This window comes from Sapajus apella, unplaced genomic scaffold (assembly GCF_009761245.1).
Source record: "Sapajus apella isolate SASKATOON/1434 unplaced genomic scaffold, GSC_monkey_1.0 scaffold2, whole genome shotgun sequence".
NCBI classification, from domain to species: Eukaryota; Metazoa; Chordata; class Mammalia; order Primates; family Cebidae; genus Sapajus; species Sapajus apella.
The window spans coordinates 54,568,936-54,590,524 of NW_022436942.1; the positions used below are offsets into that span (position 1 = coordinate 54,568,936).

The 21,589-nt window shown below is 43.0% G+C and overlaps 1 protein-coding gene and 1 non-coding gene across 4 annotated transcripts in view; one reads left to right on the forward strand and one right to left on the reverse strand.

Annotated features, from left to right (window-relative positions):
* Positions 1-2,276, reverse strand: part of LTA4H (leukotriene A4 hydrolase) — a 36,047-nt gene extending 33,771 nt beyond the window's left edge. For all 3 annotated transcript variants that reach the window (XM_032298567.1, XM_032298559.1, XM_032298574.1), the window contains exon 1: positions 1,971-2,276. In XM_032298567.1, the coding sequence (XP_032154458.1) occupies positions 1,971-2,129 (159 nt within the window). In that variant the 5' untranslated portion in view covers positions 2,130-2,276. The remainder of the gene's footprint in view (positions 1-1,970) is intronic.
* Positions 2,277-2,653: 377 nt separating this feature from the next.
* Positions 2,654-2,725, forward strand: TRNAD-GUC. Its single transcript has one exon. It is a non-coding gene; the product is annotated as a tRNA-Asp (tRNA).
* Positions 2,726-21,589: the final 18,864 nt, after the last annotated feature.

The following is a 21,589-nucleotide window of genomic DNA, read 5'->3' on the forward strand; positions in this document are numbered from 1 at the left end:
TTAAAATATTACTTTTCTCTAGATTTGGGGAATGTTAAAACAATGAGCAGGATTTTAGATTGGGATATTCTTTTCAAAATTTAAACATCCTGATTCTTGCTTACTTATAGAACAGAGAGAAAGTTTTTATTTTACAAAAGTGATGAGAACACATGGACACACAGTGGGGAACACACACTCTAGGGCCTATTGGAGGTTGGAGGGTGGAAGAAGGGAGAGGATAAGGAAATATAACTAATGGGTACTAGGCTTAATACCTGGATGACAAAATAATCTGTACAACAAACCCTCATGACACAAGTTTACCTATATAACAAACCTGCACATGTACACCTGAACTTCAAATAATTTTTTTAAGGTTTTTATTTTACAAAACAGAGGTGAGTGTGAGCCCATATTAAGCAGTAAACAGCTATAAAAATGTTCGTTCGTTTAATGAGGAGAAACTGCACTGAAATAGGACTTCAGTCTTGCCCAAAGTTGCTACTGCAATTAAAGATAGCTGGTAGTTCAAGAAGACCAAAGTGCAATGTACAAGGAAATAGATACCTTCTTATTTATAATACCTTTATTTTCTTTTGTATAGTACTTTTGGTGATTACATATCAGTACATAGAGGAATCGACCTATTTTTCAAATCAATGAGTTTAGCAAAATGTTAAAGGACAAAGAGTAAGAAAGCTAAGTACTTATTAGTTCATATTATTGAAATCGAAATGCAGATCTATTACACAAATAGGAAAAAGAGGCCTGAAACCCACCAATTCTTATCTGCCTGACCTGATCTGATTGCTTATTGATGTGCTTTAGTAGATTTCACCACGCTACACTGTGTAAAATACACGTGTAGCATCCTGCCCTGGTGAAGAAGCCGAACGTGGCTATCTTTTCATGACCCTCTTATTTCTAAAATGCTCTTCTATGAAATTCTTCAGGTGAAAGGTATAAACCAAATACAATTTGAGCAGGAATATTAAATACAGGTTAAATGATACAGGTAAAATGACTGAATAACATTCCATGAACCTACACTCTTTCTTCATTCCAATGGTTGGAGAGTTTGTAAAAAGACGTGTTTTCTAAGTGAAATAACTACTTGGCTCCTTGGAACCAACTATTAATAAAGCGTATTGAATCATCCTTAGAAAACTTGAATGTCCCACCCGTCCTTAAATTATCCGAAGATAAGAAAGTTCATAAGATTCAAAGGTAGAAAGGACTCTGAAAAGAAGGAGTTGCTCCCTGAAGTTGGCAAGCAGGAACTGGAAGTTTCAAAGCAGAGCGGAGAGAAGAGGCCTGCCCGGGGCTGGGAATCCTAAGGGGCTTGAGAACGACTAGCAGGGAGATCCAGGGAACTAGGAAGGAGACGGATAGGTGCCGCCCTGCATAACTGTGGATTGAAATAAGGGTTCCAGGGAGGGAACCGTGGGATCAGGGATCGACAGTACAAGGGATCTGAGGTTTGGGTGAGACTGTTGACCGAGAAGGTGCGCAGGGGGCTGGGTTTTCCTGGGCCTGAGAAGGGGGTTGTGGGCCGCAGGCCGAGGCAATGAGGAGGCCATGGAGTAATTAGAGCCGGGAACTAGGATTATGGGGGATATCGCAAAGATGACACCTAAGGGCTGGGTGAGCTGAGAGGAGTGGACGAGGCGCTCGGATGTGCCTAGGCACTGGAGAGAGGATTCCGGCGAGGAGCTAAGGAGACTTAAGTACAAATGGGAGGGTGAGGGGAGGGATGCAGAGGCGTGAGTTGGGTTGAGAGGGGATTGCTGTGGAAGAGCTGAGGACTGAAAACGAAGTGCCGAACATGAGTTGGGTGGAGGCTACAGAAGAGCAGATGGAGACGTGCGGCTGGGCAGGGGCCGCGGCAGGGTGAGCCGGAGATCCGGGAGCCCGCAAGGACGAAGGGCGATGGGCGAGGGGCGGGGGGGCCCGGGAGAGGCGGGCACTGGGCAGGCGCCCCACCATACCAGGCTGCGCAGATTGTCCTCCTGAGACTGAACCGTGAGCGCTGCAGTCCCGGTCAGCGTCCGGCGAGTAAAGTCGACGCTGCAGCGCAGATGCAGATGCTTGGTCCGGCAGACGGAAGCCGGAGAGGCCAACGAACAAGTATCCACTACCTCGGGCATGGCTCTGGGGTATCACGCCGCACAGCGACCCACACCTGAAGACTAGTCGATTGAGAGAACCTGAGGGAGTAAGATTAAAAAGAAAAATAAAGAAAAAAAAAAAAAAAAAAAGAGGAGGGATTCGCGGTGTACGCCGGGAAAGGAAGTTTCTTAAAGTCAGAGGAACCTGTGGTGATGGCAGCGAAGGAACTACAAGTTCCATGGTGCAGCGCGGCAAGCGTGCGCTTGGCTACCTGGGAGCGTGTCAGTTAGGGGTGCTGAGAGGGACTGAGGGTGCTCCTGGAGCTGGAGAAGACGAGGGGAGTCAGGGCAGTTAGAAGGGTGGCCTGAGGGGAATGATAAGACATAGAGAGGGAGATAAAACTGAACAGTACCATTTTGGCTCTGTTCAACTTCGGTGAAAGATGTAGTGGCAAACATAAGAAAATCAAATTCATTGGTCGTTGCGTTTAGCAAGGGTGGGGCGGGGCGGAGCGGAGCGAAAACGTAGAAAAGGTCTTTAAGAAGCGCTTCTCCCATGCAGTTCCTCGTTAGTATAGTGGTGAGTATCCCCGCCTGTCACGCGGGAGACCGGGGTTCGATTCCCCGACGGGGAGACGCTAGAGTCATTTTCTTTCAGCTGTAATTCAAGATTTAAAGAGCTGCTTTGTCAGTTTCAGTGTCTATTAAACAGCTGGCCCTTAAATCCTGGGTGCATCAGTGGGGGACCCATTGAAGACTTTTCATCAGGGGACTGATATATGTGGTCAGACTCATGTTATAAAATGCAGTATCAAAACCGGAAGCAGGAGATTTAGGAAACTATTAAAATGGCTCAATCAGAAAATGCTGGAGGCCTGACATAGGTAAGTTAGGATAGAAAGGAAGGAATGAATGGAAGGAAACTTAGGTAGGTGGATTCACAGATTGAGAGGAGCCTAAGGGGGCCCAGCTTCAGTGACTGGGTAGTCATTAACCAGAGATAGTACTCTGTATGAAGAGGACAGTATGTTAGGCTGTACTTGGCATTGCTATAAATACCTGAGACTGGGTAATTTATAAGAAAAGAGGCTTAATTGGCTTACAGTTACGCAGGCTGTACAAGAAGCATAGCTCGGGTATCTGCTTCTGGGTAGGCCTCAGGAAAGCTTACAATCATGGCAAAAGGTAAAGGCGGTGCAGGCCTCTACATGGCCCAAGGAGAAGCAAGAGACAGAGAGAGAGTGGAGGGCCAGCGCCACACACTTAAACAGTCAGATCTCAAGACCTCACTGTGGTGAGGACAGCACCAGGCCACAAGGCATCTGCCCCACATGACCCAAACACCTCCCACCAGGCTCCACCTCCAACAGTGAAGATTATAATTCAACATGAGATTTCGTAGGGACATATATTCAACTAAATCCAACAGATTTAAGGGGAAGATGCTAAATTCAATTTTGAACATACAAAATTTGAGAACCTACGGGAGTTGAAGTGGAAATGTCCATGAATCACTTGGATATCTAAGTCCATAGCTCTGGGGAGGTGTCAGGTAGACATGACGGCGTCACATAATGTGGTGGATGGAATTATGACAATGGGTAAGCTCAACCCAAGATGAGTGTGTAAAGAGAAGGGCAAGGAAAACAAGTTGGAAGCTGGGAAAACACCAGAATTTAATTTTTTAAAAAGGGCTAGAAGAGAAACCCATGAAATAAACCAGAAAGATCCAACCAACAACGCCAGATGCAGTCCAGAGGACCACTGAAGTAAGAAGTGAAAATTCTCTAGATTTTGGCAGTGGGATGAGAGTGGGGATGGTGGTGGTTTTGTTGACTGTTGTGATTTGGTTGAAGAAAGCTAGAGAGCAGTGGACTGAGCAATGAAGAGAAGAGGGAGGTGGAGCATAAACCACTGTCAAGTTGCTTGGCCAATGTGAGATGGGAAGATTAAGGGGTAGCTAGAAAGGAATGCAGCATTGGGAAAGTGTTTTTTAATTTTTGCTTTTTAGGGCAAGAGAAACTTTAACATGTTTAGATACAGAGGTGAAAGGGCTTCTGGAGAAAAGGAAAGTTTCTGCAGAAGGACCGACCTGGAGGTAAAAAGGTAGTGAAGAAGAAGAAAGTAAAGATTTCAGAGGTGTGAGGGATAGTTGATGGATTGAGCATGCCAGTATGGTTCAATTCTCTATCAAAGGTGATGAAATTTGGCTCCAGCAATAACAATTAGAAAGCTGCTGTATTTCTGCATATCCTTGTGTTGGCCCCTGCAGGCCAAAGGAAAACAAAATAAAAATATTCCAAACTATGAAATCTAATACCTTACATATGCATAGGTCCTAATTCATAGGGTATAAGAATCTGTGATCAACATTTGCATTTTGGTTTTTTTTTTTTTTTTTTTTTACAAGGTTTTGCTCTGTTGCCCAGGCTAGATGTAGTGGTTCAGTCACAGCTAACTGCACGTTCAACCTCTTGGACTCAAGTGATTCTTGTGCCTTAGCCTCCCAAGCAGCTGGGACTACAGGCGCCCATCACCACACCCAGCTAATTTTTATATTTTTTGTAGAGACGCAGTTTAGCCATATTGCCCAGGCTGGTCTCAAACTTCTGAGCTCAAGGGATCCACCTGCCTTGGCTTCCCAAAGTGCTGGGATTACGTGTGTGAGTCACTACCCAGAGCTGCAAACATTTTTTGAGGTCACCAAATCTAGGATGACAAATACAATAGATACCATAGAATTCGTTTACTCAAATAATACACAATCAAATCATCTTCTTTATCTAGTATGGAGAAGGACAGTTTGTTTTAATAAAAAGAATGTCAATATCATCATCTTCTATTATTGATTACCAGGAACCCACAGAGTTTATGCCACTTGTGTTTAAATAAAAATATCCACAGACAACCACAAATAAATTCCTCCATTAATATATTCATCAAAAAATAAATATACAGCAGGAATTGTTTTCTAAGCTACCACTCACCCCAAATATAGAATGTACAAAATTCACAATTTACAATCATTTGGAGTATTATTGATATCCAATGGTGAATTGAGAGTGCTTCAAAAAGTGAGGCTTTCCACTCCATCTATAAAAGAAGGGTAAGGCTGGGCAGAATGGCCCACACCTGTAATCCCAGCACTTTGGGGAGCTGAGGCAGGCAGTTCAGCCTGGGCAACATGGTGAATCCCTGTCTCTACAAATAATAGTAATAATGATAACAAAAGAAGGGTAATATCAGGGTCTAGCTACCAAAGGAGACTTTAAGATGAAAAAGATGATCTATATAAAATATTATGAAAAGAATTAATTCCTGTATTTATAGAGTCATATGAACAAGAAGAATTCCAGTCCTGCTGTTCCCCTGGAAAAGTTAATTAGTCCCTCAATCCCCTCAGGATAATTGAGGTACCTGTGGCCCGTGGAGTTGCTGAAAAGATAAAATGAGATAAAATATGGGAACTGCTTGGCACTGTGATTGGCACAGATTGAGCATTTGTTACATGTTAGCTAATATGATTATTGCTGTCGGCTTTTATTTTGTCTATTTTAATCACTTTAGCGTTACTCTTCCTTGTTGTGTTAGCAGGTGCTTTTAGGACAACCTGGGAAATGAGAAGCAACCATCGTTTGTACAGCAAAACCAGTCACACCAAATTAGGCCTCTAAAAAGGAATGGCAACATTAACAAAGATCATGTTTTGAAATGCATTTACAGGAAATTTCAATTGTTGCACAGATACTTCCCTTAAAAGGGCAAAAAGACTGCACATTTTCTCCCCTTCCTTTACATATGCCTTTCCTTTCTTGAAATATTCAATGTAATTTGCAGATATTTATTAAATGCATTCTACTACATTGTGCTACTGAGAAGATAATTGGGAAAGGCTCTGTTCTACCTCTTGGATAATTTATACTCTAGTACCCAGCTATACTAATGACCTAAAGCAACGTGGTGTTAAAAGGAGATCAAGACCCAAGGAAAACTCTACATGAAGTTCTAGAGGAACAAGTTCTATTTGAGGAAGGTCAAGAATAACGTCACGACTGATACAGCATTTGAGATGGGATTTGAAGGATGAGCAGAATATTATTAGGAAAAATGGTGGGACTGAGCATGGAGAATGGGAGGTCGGCAGATTTTCAGTTGGACTTCGCAGGAATCAAGGCATGGGCCAGAACTAGAGATCTGTTTGGGAAAGAACAATTCTTTTTTTTAAAGATGGGGTTTCACCGTGATGGCCAGGCTGGTCTTGAACTCCTGTTCAGGTGATCCACCCACCTCAGCCTCCCAAAATGCTAGGATTACAGGCGTGAGCCACCGTGCCCGGCCAGAAAAGAACAATTCTGAAGGTACAAAATCCTCCAAGTTAATACAGCGTCCTCACACACTCCTCAGTAATCTGCCTTTCTTCTTTCCTCTCCAGGTTATACATCTGGCATGACAGAGATCATTAGTTGTTTCCTAATACCTATGTATCTTTTCATCCTTAGAAGTAAAACCATGTTTAGCTGGACACATGGCCACCCGGAAGCAGACATTTCCCAACCTTCTTTGCAGTTGGGCCATGCCATTAAGTTCTGTCCAATGGGATCTCAATGAAATTGTCAGTTATGACCTCTAGAAAGTGTCCTTAACAGTTAACTTTATTTTCTTTTTAACCTTTTCTCTATTCTCTTATCTGGAATGTATATAAGATACATGGATGGCTGGAGCTCTAACTACCATGTTGTATCATGAGGTTGGAGCCGTGTGCTGAGGGTGTTGGAGCAGCAGAGTAGGAGGACCCATGAGCTGGAAATAGCCAGGTCCCTGAGGATCATGGAACCCCCATGTGGACTGCTCTGAATTTCTTATCTTTGAGAAAGAAATAAACTTCTACTTTAAGGCAGTGTTTCTTGGGTTTTCTGTCCTCCACAGGCAACTCAATCTTTACCAAGACTCCTGGTCTCAGTTGGGTGAGTTTATCAGTTTTGCCCCAGATACTTGCCTTATCTGCTGGTTTTCCACCACATTATTGTGGTCAAATCTTTCTTCCTCCTTCTTGTGTTATCTTCTAGAGTATTCTTTCTAATGTAATCATCTCACTACCCTGTTTAAAATCCTTCAAGGTCTTACCAGCTGCCAGTTGATACTATCTGCCTTTTTTGATTTAAGGCCCATTTTTAAATAGTAGAATTTTTGGCATGCAATCCAAGGGATTAAAAGATAAATATGTGGCCGGGCATGGTGGTGCGTGCCTGTAATCCCAGCTACTCAGGAGGCTGAGGCAGGAGAATTGCCTGAACCCAGGAGGTGGAGGTTGCGGTGAGCCGAGATCGTGCCATTGCACTCTAGCCTGGGTAACATGAGTGAAACTCCGTCTCAAGATAAATATGGGCTTTTTCGTTTAAAGAAAGCTTTGGCAAAAATTTTTAAATAACCAGTTATTCACAATATATAATAATACTATATTTGTATGCTTTTATGGTTTTTTAAATCTGAAATTGTATTAAAATGAAAGATGAGTCTCATTTCTTGTATAAGTTCACGTTTTTGTTGTTGTTATTTTAGCACTTGATGTTTGTAAGAGTTGAGAATCCTAATTTTCTGAGAAATGACATGGACAACTGCAGCAGTACCTCTGGTCTCCATAGTTGGGTGCGCTTCGAGACATGTTGCCACTTAAACAGAATGGCTTTCTCCCTTCGCTCTGCCTGCTTATGTGGTCTAGCTAGCTCCTGATTAAACTCTGCCTCTTGCCTCTTTTTTGCAGAAATGTGTATCTTCTGCATGCATCAAAACATCACACTATACCCCATAAATATGTGCAATTTTATGTCAATTAAAAAAAACATAAGAGAAATGTGTATCCTGCTTTACACCGTTAAGTCACTCAGCTTAATACCTCCAAAGCAGAATACGCCCCCAGTTTTAAATCAAATATGTCTTTTTGTTTTTTTGTTTGTTTTTGACTGGGTCTTGCTCTGTCACCCACCAGGCTGAAGTGCAGTGGTGCGATCTCAGATCATTGCAACCTCTGCCTCCTAGGCTCAAGTGATTCTCCACCTGAGCCTCCTAAGTAGCTGGGACTACAGGCACGAGCCACCACGCCCAGCTACTTTTTTTTTTTTTTGTAGAGACAGTGTTTCACTGTTTCCCAGGCTGGTCATGAACTCCTGGCCTCAAATCATCCTCCTGTCTCAGCCTCCCAAAGTGGTGGGATTATAGGCATGAGCCACTGTGTCCAGGCTGGTCTTGAGCTCCTGAGCTCAAGCAATCTGCCCATCTCAGCCTCCCAAAGTACTGGTATGGCAGGCCAGGTCTCACTAACATAGGTCTCCATAACAACTGTTTCAGTACTGACTGAGTGGGTCAATTAAATATTAAAAGCCAGTACCTTTATACAAAGTCTGAAGTGTAACAAAAGCCCACCAAGAATTTTGCCTAGGCCTTTCCTGAACCTTAAACCATGATTAAACAAGTTTATTGGGAGTCTGAAGGAACTCCCCAAACCTTCATGATTTAGCAGGAGACAAGATAAAGACAGTCACCCCAGCACCTGCACCCATTTAAATTAAGTAAATTTACTGAGGCGCCACAGGAAAGTCTTCAAGACTCAGACCTTAGTTACAGATTAAGTTAATTATTGATGTCTTTAGTTGAATGCACACTTACATCTAGACATATAGCTTAGAAGGTATATAAGCTCTGGCAAACATTGTAAATTTGAGTGGGTCTGTTGATAATTGCCAGGCCTTTTCTCTGTAACTGGTTACAGAAATAAAAATGCTCTTCCTCCCCAGTTCATCTGCATCTCAGTTGGGCCACGAGAAATAGCAGTCCAACCCACAGTTTGTTCTGGGAACACTGGGATTACAGAAGTGAGACACCACGTCCAGCTAAATCAAACTTATTTCTATATATTCGTCCATAGCAGTGTTCATGATTGATAAGTGACCAGTCTTATTGTGGCCACCAGGTCTGTCAGGATCTTGACTCTGCTTACCGTTCCCATCTCATACTTCATTCTTCCCCCAAAGCACTCTGTCCTCAGACTGCACCTTCACATCAGCCTATCTCACAACTCCACTTCTTCCTTTATGCATTATTTCTCCAGAAACATGTTGCTCCTCTCTGCTTTCTCCACCTTCTTCCTGGAAAATGCCCTGACTGGCAACCTGCAGTAGTTAGTAAAGTGAGGACAGGTCGGGTAGACCCAGAAGGCGACCTGAAGGGGAAGGAGGGACGCAACTCCAAAGAACCTCACATGCCTTTGGAATGAGCTTGGAACTTACCTTCAAGACTTCAAGAAGTCACCCAGGTCTTAACCAGGATATGCATGGTCGGTACTTGTCTCTTAGAAAGATTTATCTGTGGTAGCATGAGAGACAGATCAGAGGTGGTATAGACAGGAGGAGAGAGAATAAATTCCCAAGCCTATGCACTCTCTTGCCTTCTTCCCTTGTTTTAAAAGACAAACAAGTAGGTCTTTTCCATTTAGAGAGTTTTACTGATAATTATTATAGGAAACAGCTGGGAGAATGATTCTCAGGTGAGAGATGGTGGTGGCTTTGATCCAGGAGTCCGCAGTAGCATTAGTAAAAAGTGATCAAATTCAACATAAATTTTGAAGGCAGAGCTACTAGGATTTTTTGGCAATTTAGATATGGAGTATAAAGGAAAGAGAGGAGTCAAGGATGATGCCAAGACTTTTGACCTGATAAACCAGGAAAGTGAAGTAGGATCAGCTGAGAAGGGGAGATTGTGGGCGAAGCACACCGGAGTGGGGGAGAGTATGTTCAGGAGTTCAATCTTTTTTTTCCTCTCTCTTATTTTAGTTATTTATTTATTTAGAGACCGGGGTCTACACTGTTTCCCAGGCTGGTCATGAACTTCTGGCCTCAAACCATCCTCCTGCCTCAGCCTCCCAAAGTGGTGGGATTACAGGTGTGAGCCACTGTGTCCACTGTCAGTCTTTGAGGTATTAAATTTCAGGTGTCTGTGATTCAAGTGGAGGTACCGAGTAGGTAGTTGGACATATGAGTATGAGTCCAAAAGAAAAGCTAGAACTGGGCTGGAGATACACATTTCAGAGTTCAGCATGTGGATGGCACAGGGGGAAGAAAAGACACTAGCCATGGAGACTGGAAAGGAATGGCCTTGATGAAGAAGGAAAACCAAGGAAGTCCAAGTCTTGGATGACAAGTGACAACTGGAAAAATAAAGGAGCAGCATGGTCAGGGAGCCTGACAAAATTCTGACTATGGATGACTCACTGTTTTGTGCAGAAAGGGGGAAGAGAATTTATTCTAAAAAATTGTTCATATAGGCCAGGCGCAGGGGCTCATGCTTGTAATCCCAGCACTCTGGGTGGCTGAGGCGGAGGGATCACCTGAGGTCAGTAGTTCGAGACCAGCCTGGCCAACATGGTGAAACTCCATCTCTACTAAAAATGCAGAAATTAGTTGGGTGTGGTGGCATATGCCTGTAGTTCCAGCTACTAGGCTGAGGCAGGAGAATCACTTGAACCCAAGAGGTGGAGGTTGCAGTGAGCCAAGATTGTGCCACTACACTCCAGCCTGAGTGACAGAGCAAGACTCCGTCTCAAAAAAAAAAAAAAAATTGTTCATATCTACATATAATATTTCTGGTAGGATTTTCAAGAAACTCATGGTATTGTTTGCCTGTGGGGATGGAGAAGAAGGAAGGCCAAGGAACAGGGGTGAGAAGTAGATATTTCAACTCAATCATCTTGAAAGCCTTTTGAATTTTAATGTGAATATATTTCTGGGTCCAAAGGTTATTTATTGATATGAAAAAAATAAAGGTTACTGGAACCCCACACCACAAACAAAAACAGCACTTGCTAACTTCCTATGGATGTCATACTGTCTACCATGGGCCCCGCGGGGCTCTGCAGCCTCTACTTAAATGGCTTTACACACCCTGCATCAGCAGTGCTAAACCAAGGTGTCCAAGCTCTCCGCACTCTCTTGCCCTTCCTTGAGCCTGCACACCCTTCCTGCCCCCACTCTTCCTCCCCGCAACCTTGCCAGGTTTCTCCTCCTGCCCTTCAGTACTCAGCCCCCACATCATTCAGTCTGTGTAGAGTCTAGTAGAATCTCCCTCCCTAAGGGAACAAGGTGCGCGTGACACCCATCTCTTCCTCCCTTCGATGTGTGGGCAAATAGAAGAAATGATTTCGGACACCTTTTTTATGTTCACCTGACAACATGGTTGAGGCAACCCTGACCAGTTTCTCTATCTTCTATGAAATTTCTTCTTCCTTGTGCAACTATGTACGTGAATTCTATGTTTATATTCACATCTCCAGTCTGTTCTTCATGTCAAGAAAAGGTTTTAGGCAGCTGGGAAGGCCAGAGATGAAGGAAGGACAAAGTTCTGCCAATTTTGTAAAACAGTGTAAGTGATCTCCTCCCAGATGCCTTTCTGGTGCCCCACCCCACCCTGTGGTTGACCGCAGACAGAGTCTGGAAAGCCTCCCCAGCCACCCGTGTCTCCTCCCATGCAGGTTCTCTGCTTGTGTCCTTGGGAGGAACTGGCCTGAACCAAATAGGCTGTTGGTCTGTCCCGAGTTGGAGACAGTGCCCCCGGCACGTGGCCTTCTCTCCTAGGCCTCACAGAGTGTGTCTGAAGTTCGGCAGCATCTGCACCTCCTAGAAACCTCATCAGAAATGCAGATCTTGGCTGGGCGCGGTGGCTCACACCTGTAATCCCAACACTTTGAGGGGCCGTGGTGGGCAGATCACTTGAAGTCAGGAGTTTGAGACCAGCCTGACCAACATGGCGAAACCCTGTCTGTACTAAAAATACAAAAATTAGCTGGGCATCATGGTGTGCACGCCTGTAATCACAGCTACTTGGGAGGCTGAGTCTGAGGCATGGCACACACCTGTAATCCCAGCTCCTTGGGAGGCTGAGGCAGGAGAATTGCTTGAACCCAGGAGGTGGAGCTTGCAGTGAGCCGAGATCACACCACTGCACTCCAGCCTGAGTGACAGAGCCAGACTCCATCTCAAAAACAAAATGTAGATCTCAGGCCTGCCCTGACCTACTGGATCAGAATCCACATTTTATCCAGATCCCCAGGTGATCTGTGTACATTTTAAATGAGATCACTGCCTTAGAGGCTCAAGAAATACTTTTGGCATTGGAGAAAATTCATTCAAGTGTTAATCAAACCTGTCAGGACTCCTTCTCTTGGTGTCCACTGCCCCAGACCCCCAAATCAGTACTCTCTTAATACCCTAGTGTTATCCCCAACAAAGCATTTACCACACTGCATCACTGTCAGTTTACTTCTCAGCCTTCCCTGCTAGACGGTGTATCTTGTAGACTGTCTGTTCTCCCTCTCTGCACATGTCTGTTGTATGAATGAACAAATGTGTAAACGAGCCAATGAGATTTCACATGAGGTTCCAGGCATCCTTTTATTCAGTGTTTCACTCTGTGTTGACTTTGGGGCAAAGAAAATGCCACCTTCTGCACCCACCGTTGTCCTCTGATGCCAACAGGCAATATGTTTCTTTGTGATATAGAATGCCCTTGCCCACCGCCCCACCCTCACAGTGGTAAACCCTGTTAAAAACATTGTTATTGAAGCATACTCTCCATTATTCATAAAAGTACACATATAAGCGTATAGCTCACTGAGCTTTACAAATTGAGCATACCAGTGCAATCAGCACCCAGATCAAAAACAGAACATTACCACCATCCCACTAGATGCCTCCCTTAAGTTCCCTTTCAGTCTCTATAAATCCTGCTTCCTAGGGGTAACCACTGCCTGGCTTCCAATAGCATATTACCTTGACCTGTTTGGCTATTTATCTTTCCTTTGCATAAACAGACACATAGAGTATCTACTGTCATGCCTGGCTCCTTGGCTCAACATTACTTTTGTGAGATTCCTCTATGATGTTCTGTGTACGTCTGGGCTGTGTGTGCATTCTCACTGCTGTATAGTGTTCCATGTAGGGGTTAAAAGTAGATGAAGTATAATGCAGTATAGCTAATCTGGGGGGGAAATAAATAAATAATAAATAAAAATAATTAAAAAGTGGATGAAGTAGGGAGGGAAGTGGTTTTCAAGTTATGAGAAAAAGTTCTTTACAACTGCTGGCCTTAATCATATTTTATTTTCCCTCACTCACTTCCGTTGCATTTCCAGGTAAGCCTGATTGAAAGCTTTGCTATACCAGTTTTTTGTGTGACTCAGAGATTCCGGCTCCACTTACGTTTTTCCTACTAAGTAGCCAGTGATATTTCATCATAGCAGGTACTTACACCTTTTGTTCTGATAGCTTAAAGCACAAGTAGGTTTTGATAAGTGTTTGCAGTGTTTCATTTTCAACAGTCCTAGTTCTGTGTCATATTCATTGGCTTTGAGCCCAGTTTCTCATGTTCTGCCAACAGAGCAGGTTATCCCTATTTGCGCTTACAAATAACATTTTCATGAGAAAAGACCAACCTAAAATGCTTTCCTCCTAAACGTTCTTCTCATCTACAAATCCCTGTTTGAGGAACTATTATTTTGTCATTTCTTACACAAAACTTCTTTTATTTGAAATTCAGAGTTGAGCAAACCCGTGGAAGAGACTCATGGTTGACCCACTCTCTGCCCTCTCCTGTGCATGTGTCTCAGGATTTCTTAAACCCAGACGAGCACTTCCACATACCTCCCAGACCTGGCCTCCTCCTCCCTTCCAAGCTGCTTCCCCTTGGCTTCCAAAGCAGCCCCCTTCTCCTTTCATCCTCACACATACCCTGCACCGGACTCAGCTCTATCCAGCCAATGCACGGTCCTGGAAGGCCCTCCATACCCACTTCTCTTACTGCTACTCACTGTCCCCTTTCTCCATAGATATATCCTCAGTGTACTTTTTGTAGGAGAATGGTCAGGGTGGTGGGGAAAATTATAGGAAAGACTCAGCCTCCTTGGAAGGCTGGGAGGTTTTGCAAAGCTCTGGGGAAGAATGAGCTGAAGGCGGCTGTTCTTACCCTGAGGCAATTGACGAAGGACAAATAACAAGGGAGTGCAAAGGAATTTATCTAGCTAAGTTTGTTGACATTTTTTCCAGGAAACCAGCCTTTGATCATCTGCCCACAGGACTGCCCCCTATTTGGGGGGTCGAGGGGGGGCGGGGAGATCCAACAATGTTAATTACCAACAAATGGTGTTTGCTCTAGGCCTTTGTCATTATATCTGTACTAAATTAATGTCTCCGACTTATTGGGGCCACACTTTCTCGTCGACTGTGCTAAGCTGTGCAGTTCTCTAGCCACACTCACAGGCAAAAACACCTGTGTCTGCATAGGTCGTTCATCCATTACTTGGCCAGAGTCTGTGGGACAGACGCAGCAGCTGGTGCCTTTGTGTGAGGAGCGCTGCAATGGATCATGATGGAACACTCGAAAATGAAGGTGAAGACACTGCACAGTCAGTAAGTCACTGGTGCCTGCTCAGGATTTCCAAGTTCAAGGCAATTGTTTAAGCTATGGTTTCATCATGGGACAACAGTTATCAGCACAACAGAAACAGCATATAGAAGTCTAGAAACAGAAGCTTAAAGCTAGCGGAGCCTCAGTTTCGCAGGTTCAGTTAAGGGACCTAATGCAGACTGTCGTTTCCCATAACCCCTGGTTCCCGGAAGAAGGCATGCTAGACAGAGCTCTGGGAACAAGTGGGGAGAAATCTTAAATGACATCATACAAAAGGGCAACGGATCCCAGTAACATCTTTAACATTATGGGCCTTAGTTAGGGCTGCTTTGGCCCCGCTTTACACAGAAGAGCCTAAAAAGGGAAGGAAGGAGGAACTGTCACCTACTTTACTGCCTCCTCCTTCTCCCTCAGCCCCCAATTACTGCATAAAAGTGCCACAGAGGAAAGGGAGGTTTCCCCTGCGCCCCCTCCCCCAACAAATTGTGAAAAAGACAAGGGATGTGCTACAGCTATGGGACCCTGTCTTAGGCAAGCGCATTAGGAGGGAACCTCTTGGCCTGCCCAGTAATGCAAGAGCAAAAGGAAATCAGGTATATGAACCCATTTATTTTGACACTTATAAAGAAATAAGAAAAAGCATTAGAGAAAATGGAGCTGCTAGCCCATTTACGAAAGGATCAATTGAAGCCATAGCAGACAACTTCTGTATGACTCCATGGGACTGGCCAGTACAAGCTAAAACAACTTTAGACGCCAGTCAGTACCTCTTGTGGAGGGCAGAATTTGATGAATTATGTGAACAGCAAACCCTTTTCTGATAATGGCCACTGTTATTCCTCCCTTACCCCTAATATGACTCTCTCAAAATTTTATTTGGATAGAACAGTAGCCTTTAAAGGGAGAGAAATTAAAACAAGCCCATGAATTAGTTGAGAAGCAATTAAAAGCCGGCCGTATAGAACCATCTAACAGCCCTCAGAATTCACCCATTTTCATCATTCCCATAACCTCTGGCAAATGGACACTTTTGTATGAGTTATGGGCTATTAATGCTAATCTGCAACCTACAGGGCCTCTTCATCTGGGGCTGCCTTCCCCCATCGAGATTCCTTGAGATTGGCCTGTAGTCATTATTGATTTAAAAGATTGCTTTTATACCATTCCCCTTGCAGAGCAGGGCAGAGAAAAATTTGCGTTTACAATACCAGCTATCAATAATGAAAGGCCAGCTCACCAATTTCACTGGAAAGTGCTTCCTCACGGAATGCTGAATAGTCCTACCATGGGTCAGTATCATGTAAATCAGGCTTTGCTCCCCAGTAGAGAAGAATTTCCTCATTGCAAGATTATTCATTTTACGGATGATATTTTATAGCAGCCCCAACAGAGCCAGTACTTTTATGTGCCTCTGTCCAAAGGAATACACAGTTAAGAAGCTTAATCATAGCACCTGAAAAAGTACAAATATCCGCTCCTTGGAAATATAACTTTCCAGTCAGTAAGACCCCAGAAGGTTAAATTAAATACTAGCAACTTATATACCTTAAATGATTATCAAAAATTACTGGGTGATATTAACTGGCTTTGCCCCACCTTGGGCATAACTACTAATAAATTGCAAAACCTCTTTTCTATCCTAAAGAGTAATACAGGCCTAGATATTCCCAGGTGTTTAACCACTGCAACAAAAAAGGAAACTGAGGAAATAGAGCAAGCTATTTCTCAGAGGCAACTAGATTGCATAGACCCAAAATATTCAGTCCAGTTGTTTATTTTTCCTACTAAACATTCCCCCAACGTGATTACTAGGACAGAGAGCCCCAGTGCTATGTTCCCCAGAATAGGTTTTTAGCTCACATACCGGGACTAAAACACTATCTCCCTATATCCAGCTAGTTAGTAAAGTCATCTATACAGGCTGAAGACGATGTAATTTGTTGCTAGGTTATGACCCTGATGTCATAAGAATTCCTTTGAGTAAAAAGCAATTGGAAGCAGTATTGCTTCTATCTCTAGATCTTCAGATAGCATATTATGCAGGCCAGATAGAACATGACCTTCCTGCTGTTTTATGGGAAGATGTGAATAGTAATCTATGGTGTGGTCCAAATGATTTGCTAACATGGGGAAGAGGATATGCTTGTGTTCACACCCCTTCAGGCTCTCTTTGGATTTCAGCACAATACATCAAACCACACTATGGCGTGGCTAGGACTCAACCCATTACCAGAAATTAAAGAAATGACCCTGCAGGACCCACAGCCCCAGACGATGTGGCTTCTTCAGACGACACAAGTCCCGGACATTACCCGGGGAATGCCCAAGAAGACAACTCAGAAGGCTAAGTGAATTCTGCTCCAAACAAAACACCATTCACTCAAGACAATTTGTTCCTTTTTCATTCTCTCACTTTGTCTGCTACACTCTATTGAGCCCATCTTCTAAATTTGCCTTTTTTCCACCCTGTTACTTAGGCAGACACTGCCCTCCCAGCCTCTAATGACGCACTGCTTGACTAGGAGGAATTGACATACCCCCAGTGGGTCCCTCAGTAATGACACACATTAGACTGAGGTGGCAAGAAACACTGTGTATCACTCCTTGATTGGAAAAAAAATGTTGCCGATTATACTCATGTTTATCTCATGTTATTTACTAATTCTAGGATACAAAGCCAGAAAACAACTTATAACTGCTGCGCCTGACAAACCTGTTGCTGCTCACATCTGTGTTCTTCAATCTACAAAACCTGATGCAAAAAACAGAAAAGGGGGAGATATAGGATATCAGTCAGGGTGGAAGGAACAATTATAGGAAAGATGCAAACCTTCTTGGAAGGCTGGGAGGTTTTGCAAAGCTTGGGTGGGGTGGCGGGAGTGGGGTGGGGCTGGGGAATGAGCTGCAGGCAGCTGTTCTTACCCTGAGACAAATGGCAAAGGGCAGATATCAAGGGAGTGCAAAGGCATTTATCTAGATAGGTTTGTTTATCCAAGCGCAGGACTGCCCTCTACTTGGGGGTCGACAATGTTAATTACCCACAAATGATGTTTGCTCTAGGCCTTTGTCATTAAATCTGTACTAAATTATTGCAAGTGTCTCCAGCTTCTGAGGTGGGGCACACTTACTCGTTGTCAGCTGTGCTAAGCCGTGCGGTCCCCTAGCTGTGCTCACAGGCAAAAACACCTGCATCTGCGTACTCCGTTCATCCGTTGCTCAGCCAGAGTCTGTGGGACAGACTTGGCAATTTTTCTCTATTTTGGTAGTTAATTCTTCTGAACATGAACTTCACATATCTATGTATGTATGTATGTGTATGTATACGTACATACATATATGTATATATGCAGTTGATCCTCATTATTCATGGATTTGGCATTTACAAATTTGCCTACTTGCCAAAATTTATGTGTTGTCCCAAAATCAATATTCACAGAGCTTTTGTGGTCACTCTTGGACACACTCAGAGCTGTGAAAAGTTTGAGTCTCCAGAGGCACACAGTGTCAACTGAGGTTAAACAAAGTCACACACCACCGTCTTGTTTCTGCACTTACACTGTAAACGAGCGTCCTTTTTACAGTCTAGTGTCACCTTTTTTTCACATTTGTATGCTTTTCTTTGGTGATTTTGCGGGTTAAAATGTTCCCCAAGTGAGTGCTAAGCGCTGCCTAGGGTTAAGCTCAGGAAGACTGCAGTGTGCTTTAGGGAGAAAGCATGTGTGTTGGATAAGCTGCATCAAGCATGAGTTACAGTGCTGTTGGCTGCGAGTTCAATGTTAATGAATCAGCTATATATTACAAAAGTGTCTTTAAACAGGAAAACATATAAAATGAGATTTTGTATTGATTGATTGAAAAAAATGTAAACAGAGGCTCTCGGGAACCTACTATGTTTCCCCTGGGAGTGAAGGTTTAGAATTCACTAATGCAATGTTTATGGCAACTTTCTAGGAAATAGTTAGTGCAAATCATGAGATCGACTGTATAAATTTCTGATCCTTCTGGTTAGTTTGTATTTGTTTCTTTATTCCTGTCTCACTCTGTTCCCAAAGAAGTGGAGGGGGCAGTTTCTTCTAGGTATACCTTACAATTCTGTTGTCTCTAAAACAGCACCCAGCTCAGTACAAACAACACAGTAGGTCCTCAAAAGATTCAAAAGAAATAAAAGACAGGAGTGGAGAAAGGAAGGAACAAAAGAAGGAAATATGGCAGCATGAAAAGACGCACCACGGATGCTGAGGGTGCTGCTTATCTAGGCGGGCATGGCTTCCTAGAACTTCTCAGTCTCTTATTCCTTAAATGCTTCCTTTTTATTTCATTGAAACACTGAACTAAATATAAAATCAGAAATCAAGTTATATTTTGTGATAGATTTGGCTTTTCTTGCTGCTCTTTGCAAAATCCAACAGAATAAACCTTCTAGGTTCTTTGATTTTTTTTTTTTTCAACTTTTTCTTCTCCCTGTCCTCATCCTCTACTCCTTGGTCTTCACTTGGAGAGGAACAATTCTAGGATTCCCAAACTCTAGGCCAAAAGGAAGCGGGCACTCATGGCAGGCATAAACATACCTATGGAGAATTATCAGATACTTTTTGTGGGTATTAAATAGCAGGGATGCCCACTTGTCCCTAGAAAGTTTGCAAACATACTGGGAAAATGGGGACTATAAAACGAACCCACCAAAGATCAGTATGGAGACCTAATTAAAGGATATCTAGGGGGACCAGTCACAAACGCTGTATGAGCTCAATGGAGACCTCAGTAGGCATCTTCCTGGAAGCAGCGAGGCTTGCATAGAAATAAAAAAACAAAGGTTTCTAATTTTTGTTATTGTTCACCAATATCCGCAAAAAATGTGTGCACACCCTCAATAAATGTTCTTTACATGTGCTAATTCTTTACATGTGCTAATTAATCATATCTCAAGACACAAGAAACGTTGAGAGCAAGGTTTACTCTTAACAATGGTGAATGTCAATCCTTCCTTTAAGTAAGCATCTTATAATTATGATTTGCATGGGGGGGGCAGCTTTTGTCAGATCCTGTTTGTCATCATTATTTTGTTTTGTTTGTTAATGCACTCATCTTATCTTGGAGTAGGAGAATTATTAAATCTGCTAATCTTTCCTGTTGCTCATTGTTGTTTTGCTATGGCAGCTCAAGCTGAGACAGAAATTGGAGCCAGGATGGGTGCTGCTATAACAAATCTATGAAAAAGCAAAGACGTGGAATCAACATATGTGCCCATCAATGATGGATTGGAAAAGAAAATGTGATACATATGCACCATGGAATACTATACAGCCATAAAAAAGATGTCCTTTGCAGTAACATGGATGGAGCTAGAAGCCATCATCTTAAGTGAATTAACACAGAAACAAAATTAAATACTAGCCGTTTTCACTTATAAATGGGAGGGAGATAAACACGGAACACACACAGGCATAAAGATAGAAACAACAGACACTGGGAACTCCAAAAGGGGAAAGGGAAGGAGGGAGGAAAGAGTTAAAGAACTACCTATTGGGCACCATGTTCACCATTTGGGTGGCAGTTCAAGAGAAGCCCAAACCTCAGCATTACACAATATATTCGCATAACAAACCTGTACCTGTATCTCCTGAATGTCAAATTAAAAAAAAAATGTTTAAAAGACTAAAGTATTTCAGAGGGAGGAATAATTTGCATGGTGAAACTTGCATAGTGAAATTGACATCCATACAGTGCATAATGGATATCTTGGGATCTTCTGAATTACCTTATATACATTTTTTTAGTTAAAATAAATTCTAAAAATGTGGAAGCAGTCATGGTGCAGGGTGATGGGTGGATGGGTGAAGGCTAGAAGAGTTTTGAGATACATGCTAGAAAAAGCCAAGGTTACTGTGAAAGAATTGCCAAAGATGATTCTGGTGAAGACTCGAAAAGAGCTTCCATCTTCATTCTTTGAGAATGCATAAATAATCATGAACAGAATGTTGGCAGAAATATAGGTGGCAAAGGCCATTCTGTGAGGCCTCAGAAATGAGAAACATGTTATTGGACAATGGAGAAAATCCTTTTTATAAAGTGGTAAAGAACTTCCTGGATTGTGTTCATGCTCTAGTGTTTTGTGGAAGGTAGAACTTTCAAGCAATGAAATTGGATAGTTGGCTGAGGCCATTTCTAAACAGTGTTGAAAGAGTAGCTTGGTTCCTCTTGACTACTGATAGTAAAATTCAAGAAGAGAGAATTTTACTGTCTCTCTCTTGATAGTAAAATCGAAGAACTGAAGAAGAAATTGTTAATCAAAAAAGAACCAGCACTCGGCCGGGTGCAGTGGCTCACGCCTATAAGCCCAGCACCTTGGGAGGCCTAGGCAGGCAGATCACGAGATCAGAATATCAAGACCATCCTAGCCAACATGGTGAAACCCTGTCTCTACAAAAAATACAGAAATTAGCTGAGCATGGTGGCATGTGCCTGTAATCCCAGCTACTCAGGAGGATGAGGCAGGAGAATCGCTTGAACCAGGGAGTCCGAGGCTGCAGTGAGCTGAGAACGCGCCACTGCACTCCAGCCTGGCAATAGAGTAAGACTCCGTCTCAACAAAAGAAAACAAAACAAAAAAACAAAAACAAAAAAAGAACCAGCACTTAAAGATTTGGAAAATTATTAGCCTGTCTTTATTGAAAAAAAAAAATTAGAAACCATGTTCAGAAGAATTCAGCTGGGCATGGTGGCTGGCACCTATAATCACAGTATTTTGGGATGCCAAGGCAGGCAGATCACTTGAGCTCAGGAATTCAAGACCAGCCTGGGAAACATGGTGAGACCTCATGTCTATTTAAAAAAATAAAAATAGAAAAAAAAAAAAAGAGATTATTAAGAGTGTGGTCAACCATTTAAGAGGGAGAGTAGGGTATAAACTATGGACCTAATCAGCTGTCTCAGCAGAAGCCAGAAATAGAGATGGAATTATTCCAGAAGAAATGATGCTTTAGTCCCCTGCCAGTTGGGACTAAAAGGAAAAGAGAAAACAAGATGGAATTAAGTAAGGCTGCCAATAT